Source organism: Meleagris gallopavo, chromosome Z, assembly GCF_000146605.3.
Source record: "Meleagris gallopavo isolate NT-WF06-2002-E0010 breed Aviagen turkey brand Nicholas breeding stock chromosome Z, Turkey_5.1, whole genome shotgun sequence".
Classification (NCBI taxonomy): Eukaryota; Metazoa; Chordata; class Aves; order Galliformes; family Phasianidae; genus Meleagris; species Meleagris gallopavo.
The window spans coordinates 22,712,124-22,721,898 of NC_015041.2; the positions used below are offsets into that span (position 1 = coordinate 22,712,124).

Here is a 9,775-nt window from a genome sequence, read left to right on the forward strand (position 1 = left end):
AAAATTAAAATTAGCTCTGTTGCTTATAATACAATGACAACATCATATATTTCAAAATGCCTGCTTTAAAAGTAATGCCTTCTGTTTCATGATGTTGGCGGTATGGCAGCAGAGGTTGAACCTTCCTGCCAATATTCCGTTACATGTTGCTGTGTGACAGCTGAAAGCAGAGGAGCAGCCTGACAAAATGGCATCTGACAGGGAAGTGCACATGAAACAATGGTGAAAAATTGAATTCCGCCATGCAGAAAAAATGGCACCTTGTGACATTCACTAATGCTTGCTGAACCAAACAGTTGATGTGAGCATACTGAGGCAGCGAGTGGTTGCGTTTTGGCAGTGGCAACAGCAACTTCCGCTGGTGCTGATTTTTATGAACATGACATGCATACTCTTGTTCATTGCTGGTGAATATGAATCACTGATGGTGGTGACTATGTCGAAAAAGAGTGTTCTATAGTTGAGAATTTGATCTATAAAACAGTGTTCTTCTATCTATTCAAGTTTCTGTGGAAATAAATAGAAGGCATTACTTTTGGAGTGACCTACATAATACAATTTGTATATACTCTGTGCGACCCTAGCAAACCAAAAGGTTGGACACCCATGCCTTAGCCCAAACAGAACCATCCTATGCTTCCTCATTCGGCTTCCTCATTCGGCTGCTTTTCATGCTGACCTCACAAGGTTTACACAAGAAGTAACCAGGTACCAGCGTTTTTAATACCTCATATAAAAAACACGCATTATCCAACTCATAACTACAGTCACTCGAATCAAGATCCAAGTTGTGTTTGCGTGAAGTCACACCTGGACCTATCTAAACAATGCCTCTGGTAACAGTATATCCTTGTGAATTAAATCCATGAGACAGGAAGGTTCCCAAATAATCACACTCTGTCATCTCATTTTTCTACTGTTTCACTGTCCACAGTAGGGACAACAAACCATGTTCCAGATCTAAATATCTTGTTTCACTGCCACTGAAAGATTAGGAGCCAAACTCTAGCAGCCTTTCTGTTCTTCATACTTCTTTTAGCTAGACACTACAATGGGAGCCACATTTCCCTGAGATCCCAGTCTACATAAATAGTGTCAGACTGCTGTACCTGGCCTGGCTGTTGGAATGGCCTCAGTTCTGTTACTAATAATTTGTTAGTTTCAGCTGGGACAGAGTTTTTTTTTTCTCCTCAACGACTGGTATGACACTGTGTTTTGGTTTTACAAGAAAGACAACATGGATAAATACACCCATGTTTCTAGTTGTTGCTGAGAAGAGTTGTGAAGAGCCCGTTGTTCTGTTGCTAAGCAGAGTTGTACAGAGGCAAGGCAGTTCCAGTTTCTCAGCTCCTATCAGCAAAGGGCTGGGGGAGGAGGGGGGGGAGAGGCAAGAAGCTGGGAGGAGACAGAATCAGGAGAGTTAACTTAATCTGGCCGAAGGGATATTCCATACCATATGACACAATGTAGAAGGACTTTTGAAAGGAATTGGAGTTTTTTCTCTCCCTTTTCTGCTTCTTAGGGGCTAGCTGGACATCATTATGCAGGTGGTGAGCAATGATTGTGCATCACTTGTTATATACATACACATATGTATTTGTCAAAATTACTATACTTTTCCTTCTCTCTGTCTTAGTTTTATCTCAACTCATAAGTTCTACTTGGTGCCTGGTACTTTGTGCCTGGTTGTTTTTTTTTCTACGCCACTGTGAAGGGGGAAGAGTGAGCAAACAACTGTGTGGTGCTTAGCCACCTACCAGGTGAAACCACAATATAATTCTAACACATTCTCATCCTATTCATTCCATTCCCATGATTTTCCTTTTTTATGTGAATTATGTAAGAGGTGAGCAATAACAGAAAAATCAGTTATGTGTGTACATCAATAATCTAGAGCTCCCAGCAACTGCTGGAATTCCTTTTTGATAGGTGGTTTCTGTGTATGTTCTGTTCCTTCTGGGGTGTCTGAAGGAATTTCTAGTGTTGAGGTTATTACTTTTTCTTATATACCTTCCATAATATGTTTGACTTCTGCTGAATTGTTTCCTTGCCTATAATCAGTCATAAGCCACCACTGTCTGTTCAGCTTTTTCACCAGACAGTTGAGTTATGCAGGGAAAATGAGTGATAATGTTTCCGTTTCCCAAGTAGAAGGGAAGTAGATATGTAAACATGGCCACTGGCAAGGGGTTCTGAATCACAACAGCAATTTTTGATAGAGCACGGGCACAGAGATATCTAACAGATCTACAGCATTAGGCTCATCCTCTCCCCCATTAACAGCAAAACTCCAGAATGAATCAAGAGTTTCCACGTTTTGACACACTACAGAGCAAATCCTAAAACATTTGGTGTGGGTCAGTGCAATCTTCCCAGGAGCCACAGAGTGATTTTTGCTGTGAGGCATTCCTTTATGACCAAACCAATCCTTGTAAATCTGACTTTATGGTGACCAGGCCTCACATTCGAGAAAATTTGTAAAAATTCTTCCTGGTCCTCCTGATATAGCAATAATAGGTTTGATTTTGATAAACAGTTATACATGTATGAGTTCAAGGGTAAGATCATAATCCAAGTTTTCCACTGGTTCATGGGTGTCATCACCAGATATTCCCATCGTGTATTGGAATTGGCAGAATGTGTTAATCTGTGGAATTGTTTAGCAAAGACTGAGAATGGAGTCTGGTTTAGTAAAAGATTTAATTTTTCCTGTAGTTGGCTTTATCTTCTTCCAGCTGACATCAACAGCATTTTAAGCTCCCTGAGTTCTATTTTTAGACTCATAGATTCATAGAATGGCTTGGGTTGCCATAAGGTTAAGGGAGTTCTCTGGGCAAGCTGTTCCAGTGCCCTCTGAGAGAAAAATTTCCTCCTAACATCTAACCTAATCTCCCATCTTATACTTTAAAACTGTTCCCCCTTTTCCTATCACTAGTAGACCATGTAAAACGTCAGTCCTCCTCATACTTGTAAGCTCCCTTCAATACTGGGAGGCTGCGATGCAGTCTCCAAAGAGCCTTTTCTTCTCCAAGCTAAGCAACTCCCAACTCCCTCAACCTCTCTTCATAGAAGCCCTGCTCCAACAGCTACACATCCTTCCTGTGCTGGAGGCTCAAGACTTGGACACAGTTCTCCAGGGCCTAACGAGTCAGAGTAGAAGACGACAATCACTTCCCTCTTCCTATAGGCCATCCCTCTTTTTAGGTTTTGGTTTTCATCATGAGAGTATCTAATTGTGTCTCCAGTTTCTCTCAGTTTCCCTCTTTCAACAATTAATACAGTGTTGTATGAAAACACCACACTGAGGGGCAATGCTGAGGCAGCGTTGAGATATTCTTCTGATGCTACTAAAGGTGGTCAGAGGGCTATGTATGAGAGTGCACCTACAAATTCTGTATAAATATTTTCAGCATTGAGACTGTTGGGAATTTTTTTTCTCAAGAAGGCTTGCCCAATTATCTTTATTGCAAAAAGAGACATAGGAGGGTCTTTAGCTTTCCTTGTTCAAATAAAGAATCTACTAGGGGCACTTCCCAAAAGGGTCTCTCAACCTACCAGAGGTCACAGACTTACTTCTATTTCCCAGCCGTATTGTCCCTTCTCCTTTCCTCTGTGACTGAACTGCCTGGAGATTAGAGTCTTCCCAGTCCGCCTAATACATGTTCCCCCATGTATGTAAGCTACCCTGTGTATCAAACATCACATGTACAATTAGCTCTAACCGTATGCTGCCCAAAGTGTAAAAATTTAATATTAATTAGCCTATTAAGCGCATGCAGTAAGTCCAAAGTTCATAGTTTGTCGGTTGACCTCTGTAAGTGAAGCCTTATTTGGTGAGTTTACAGCCACCATATGGAGAGGAATTTGCAAGCCTCAGCTCAACTTGTCTGCAAGGACTTGTTGTCCTTGCTTCTTTTGTCTCAAGACTGATAATATTGTTTCAAACACACTCCTAGTCTTGACGCCACAAGAAATTCATCATGCTCTGGACAGAAGATTCAGTTAGCTCCTTACACACAGCCACAGAAGCAGAGAAGTGAGGGCAAAGAATTTTGTGCTCTGGAGAAGAGTGCATGTGGCAGAAGCCCGAGGCCCACCACCGGAGTTAGGCCAACGCTAGTCGTACTGAAAGACCCAGGGGAGCAAAAGCCCTTTACGAAGGGCGAGCAGCTTCTCCTGCGCCTCTTCAGCCCGACTAACGGCTTCTATCTTAACACTCCCGCTCTCGTCCTTCTTCTCAGCCCACACAAAATGGCCACCGCCGCTGAGGAGGAAGAGATCATCGCAGGACTGTGGCAGGAAGGGAGCACGGGAAAGGGAGGAGAGCGCGTGTGTGAAGGAGAGAAGGGGCGGGACAAGTGAGGAGAAGGGGAGGGGCAGGACAAGTGAGGAGTGCGGGGCAGGACAAGTGAGGAGTGCAGGGCGGGGGCAGTAGAGGAGACAAAAGGAGAGAAGGGGGAAGTGGGACAGTAGCGCAGTGTCGGATCGGTGTGGGTATAGTGTCTGCGATGAGAGCGGCGTGCGGGGCTCTGTGGCGAGAAGCGATGCAGAGAAGGAGGAGCAGGAGCTTAGCAGCTTGAGGTGGTAACGCGCGAGCGGCGCGCTCCGTGCCGCGCTGAGGCGAGGCCGCGGGTCCGGGTCAGGCAACGGGCACCCGGCAGCCCAGCGCAGGAACGGCAGGTCTTGAAATTTATTTGGTGGGTGTGTGGTTCCGGGGAGTTCTTCCGTCCTCTTTTCGGGCCGCTTTTTTACACCTGGGACTCAGTGGTTCCTCGCCCTACAGTTGCACCCACTGGTCTTACCTACATCGGTAACGTGTGAGTCGGTGGAGGTGTGAGAATCCTATTCAAAAGGAAACAAACAAACAAATAAAACCAACAAATACTATCACTGCTGTTACTTCTCTGCAGCTTTTAATGTCGTTTTCACGGTGCTTTCTTTCGTGTGCTTTAAGATATTGCAATTGGAACTGCCGAGCAGCTGCACTTTTGTTTGCGTTTACCTTGAGTGCAGCTGTTGTCAGGTGTCCCGTCAGTGTCGTGCCCCTACGTAAGGCGTGCAGTGAGAAGGGGCGGCAGGACGGACGGTCTGGGTTTCTCTGTGAGATGCTGTGCCGTTCTTTCAGACTGGCTGGGGGCTGGCAGCACCCAAAGGCAGCTGACAGGATTAGCCTCCTCGATTTTATAGGTGTGAATAGAAGATAATGCAGTGGTTTGACTTTTTTTTTTTTAAGGTTGTCTCTTACTAACACCAGCATGACTTTAACCACTGAACTAGGAGGTAAGACAGATTCTTTTCTCAGTCTTTTTTCCAGGTTGTTCTTCTCAGCAAACCATTTCTGTGGATGTTGCCAGGGTTCACAACAACAAAAACTAGATATTAGAATCATAGAATCATTAGGGTTGGAACACCTCTAGGATCATGTGCTCTAACCATCCATCTACCACTAATATTGTCTACTAAACCATGTCCCTAGGTGCTGCATCTGCTCTTTGCTTAAGCACGTCCAGGGATGGTGACTCCACTGCTTCCCTGACAGTATGTTCTAGTACCTCACCACTCTATCTGAGAAGAAATTTTTCCCAATATCGAACCTGAACCTTTCCTGGCATAACCCTTCTTAATTGTTCAATCACTGTTAGAAGAGGCTGCCCCCCAGTGCACCACAAACTCGTTCCAGGACATTGTAGGATGATAATGTCTGCCTTGAGCCTCCTCCAGACTGAATAATTCCAATTCCCTCAGCCACTCCTTGTGGACTTGTGCTCCAGATCCTTCACAGTTTCATTGTCCTTCTCTGGGCATGCTCTGAGACCTCAAAGTCTTTTTTGAGAGGGGTGCAAAACTAGCACAGTATTCAAAGTGCTGCCTCACCAGAGCTCAGTGCTGAGGGATGATGCCCACCCTGCTCCTGCTGGCTTCTAGGATGCCATTTGCTTTCTTGGCTGTCTGAGCACACTTCTGGCTCATGTTTAACTGGGTGTCAACCAACACCTCTATCCACTTATATGAACTGCAAGTGCTCTCATGAAATCTGTGTTTTTTAGTTAGTAGTTTAGAAAAAAAAAATGGGCACACTTCCAGTGTTTTAAAAATTGTTTTGCACTTAATTTCTGCTCATTTCCTAAATGAGAAAATGAGCTTAGGGACTGTATGAAATGTTATTTTCATTCTGATACGCAGTACTCGAACTGAAAGATATAGATGAAATATACATCCATGTAATAGGTAGTCATATATAACTACAGTAGCATATATTATTGAATAAAGCTTTAAGATTGTTAAATATATGTTCTCTTCAGATACTTAACTGCATTATTATTTTAAATATAAATATGTCTACTTTCATTTAAAACTTTAAAATATTCCTTAATTCCCTTGAAAGAGATTGCATGAAGGAGAAGGCAGTAGTTAAATAATAATACATAATAATTGTATTATAACCTCCTTGGCTTTTTTGCAGACTTCATTTAATTTCCTTCTGTTTTATTCTAACAGTCTACTAGCTCCAAGTGACACAAAGTGTTCTTAGTTTTCTTTAGGTTTCTTTTTGTTTATCTTTTTGCCAATTTAAAGACCTAAATGTATTCAAAAGCATCTTTTTTGAAATCAGCTTACTCAATTAGTATACTTTTTATCTGCAATCCATTAAAATTTGAGGAAATTTTTCTTATTGCTGTCATTTCCTGAAGCAGAACCTTCCATAGTTATGAAGAACTTGGCATCATTCAATAAAGATCATTTAAGATGTGCTTATTTGACTCATTCTTCAGTTTGTGGGAGTGAGGATTTCTGTTTTGCCAATGGACTAGGTCAGCATAAAGGACACAGACTCCAAATTGAAGAAATATTTATCTTTACTTACATTTAAAGCAATGAAATATTAAGTGAAATGAGATAGGTGCATTACTTTGTTTTGCTTTATTCTAATCATTACTATGGAAGGTCATCTGTAGTGATTAGGAAAGAGTCATGTCAATTGCCCTTAATACTTTGCCATCATCCAGATCTGCAATTGTTGGGGAACACAGGCTACACTGGAGATGGAGAAGCTTTCCTGGCGGTTGGGAGGTCCTGTGTGATGTGTCCATCTGTAGGTGAGGTTGCCAAAGTTACTACAAGAGGATCCAGCTTTTATATTATTGAATAAACAAACTTACATAATGTCAAGGGTGGAAACATCTGGCTTAATTCTCTGTGGTAAAGAGATGTAACTTTGTGTTTTGGTGGGGCTTTTTTTTGAGTTGTGTTTCTGATTGCAACTCTGTACATTCTGTTTGAAAATTCTCAGGTAATGTGTGTATGTTGAATGAAAATGAAGTTGCAAACATAAATTGAAAGCTGTAGGATGAGATAAACTGAGCCACATGAAGCCTGTGGGTTGGGTAAAGACATTAATTTTGAGTACTTTTCCATATCGGTATTGTAGTTTTATAGCCTAAGGGTCAAACTTGAAAGTTTCTCATATTTTTTCCAAGTTTTCTCTCTGTTTAGTTTTTAAGTAGTACAAATAATTTTGGTCAAATTGTTTTATTTCTAATCTTTCCACTGTTGTAGTTTCAAGATCAATGTTGTAGAGAGATAAACCACTTATATTTATTCAGTATCAAATAATTTGATACATGTAGAAATGTGTTGAACAGTAGGACAGAAATTAATTACTTGCCTTTAATTACTTGCCTTTAATTGCTGTACTTCTTTTTCCCCTAGAAGTTTTTTCTCCAGAAATCAACTGTATAGCTCCTGATCCTTCATATGAAAACCAGGTATATGGGCTATCTACAGAAATTATACATTTCCTGTTGTAAATATGTAGCTATTAACTATTAATGAAATAATTGGACCTTCTATTCTTTTTTGTGTGAAAGAGCCCAGTGGCTTGCGAATTAAATGAATATTTTGGGAAAACTGTCCTCACCTGTGTAGCACATTCTCTCCAGTAATGTATCAAAGTCTGGTCCCTGATATTTCATGACAATACAACCTTTCAAATTTTAGCAACAAGTCTAATGAAAAGATGAAGATGTTGTGGATAACAAACTTTTTATTGCATTCTTCTCAGGTTCTGAAATATAAAAATCTCGGTTGACCATGCTGGAATACTCATCATAAGATTAGCTGTGATCCAGTGTTGGGATAATCCTTTCTTTATAAAAGAAGGATAATATAAAAGACAGATAAAATGTCTGTTTGCACAATGATGGGGTAGTCTAATCTACGTGTAATTCTGAGTTCCCCGATCTGCTAATTAGCTTAGTTTTTAATGAATTTGGCATGGATGGTAGTCAGCTTATTAAATTTTGTTCTATTAAGCAATTAGCTATTCACCTGTTTGTGACGTCCTTAATATAGCTTTAGGAGGATCAGCTCCATCATCTTCCCAGGCACAGATGTAAAGTTCAGTGGTCTGTAGTTTTCCAGGTCTTCCTTTCTCCATTTTTTGAAACCATTTAGCCAGTCTGCATTTCAGTGAGGGATTCTTCCAAGTCTGAAAAGGACAAACTTGCTTTCCCTATCAGGAGTGTCAGAAAAGCAAAGAACCCCTAAGTACTCTAGCAAATAGTTTTTGTAATTCTTACAAGTTTTTAATACTTCTTTTTGTGAGATGTATTTATCATTCCATTGGCAGCTTGGCTATCCACAGCATGGTGTCAGTATCAAATTTAAGTCTTTACTGAATGCTTGGAAGAATGATACTGAGCTGTCATTCTTCATCATTGTTGGTACTCGCGTGTGTAGAACCGGTCTTTTTATGTGTCTTTTCTAATCCCAGTGCTGCTCATGAGTAGTAGAGTTTGCTGTTGACAGGTAAAAGAGAAAATGACTTTTGAGCTACCTTTTCTCTGATGTGTCAGATTTTGGATGGGAATGATTCTGTTCTGTGTAAGCCTATCTAATTGAATATTACAAGGTGCTGCATGTTTTCCATGTCATCTGTTTTACTGCTTCCTGTTCCAGCATTAGTGTTTGTTTGACCACTGTTCTGAATAACAGTAGGAACAGTAGCTGTCAGGTGTTGTTCATCAATTTTTAAGTTGGTTTAGCCAGATTATCCTTTCAAAGCAGCTCCACAGAAGATTTGGTAAGTGCCAATACAGCATGAGAGAGTGTGGAAATAATGCTATAATCTCAGCCTTATATTTGCTGACAGTGATGTAAGGCTAATTTAGATAAACTGAATACAACCTGAGTGTTATGAATGTAACTCAAAAGTAATACTAATTATTTTAGTCATTACCTTTTTGCAAACAGGTGTGTTTTTTTTTTGTCTTTAAAATGAAGTAAACTTTGGAGGGAAGAAGGAGTTACCCCACTCCCGCATCTTTTGGAAACTGTAACCATAATATCAATAATGTATTATGTGAAACATCTAACCTGGGAGTATTCTAAGCAGGGGTTCTTTGTAACCACTTATAATAACATGCAGTAGTCAAATATTCCCTCCATTCCTCCTTTATCCTTTTTTCTTCCAGCACACTCCAGTCATGGCTTTTGTGGTCATAGAAGTCTGAGCAGTCATGAAATTTCTGAGCTTATTTATCTCTGTCTGACAGAGGGACTGCTGGCATGAAGAGGTTCTTAGCATCTGCCACTGTATCATGTCTTTGTTGTTGTCTCCTGCTATTGGCTTTTGAGGCAGAAGGCTATCTTTCTGCTTTTTGATTTTGTTTCAGTTCATCCCTGAGCAGGTTATTGCTTTCAGGTCCGTAGATACTTGACAAGGAGACTGCAATTGAAATCATATGTATTGCTGTGTCTGTAAGTTTAAAAAAAA

The 9,775-nt window shown here is 40.8% G+C and overlaps 1 protein-coding gene across 5 annotated transcripts in view; it reads left to right on the forward strand.

Moving 5' to 3' along the window:
• Nucleotides 1-126: 126 nt before the first annotated feature.
• LOC104914973 overlaps nt 127-9,775 on the forward strand; it is a 19,655-nt gene continuing 10,006 nt past the window's right edge. For 2 of the 5 annotated variants that reach the window (XM_019610443.1, XM_031557269.1), the window contains exons 1-4: nt 127-4,358; nt 5,234-5,280; nt 7,008-7,097; nt 7,711-7,766. In XM_019610443.1, the coding sequence (XP_019465988.1) occupies nt 4,252-4,358; nt 5,234-5,280; nt 7,008-7,097; nt 7,711-7,766 (300 nt within the window). In that variant the 5' untranslated portion in view covers nt 127-4,251. The other 3 variants (XM_031557271.1, XM_031557272.1, XM_031557270.1) reach the window with 3 other exon arrangements.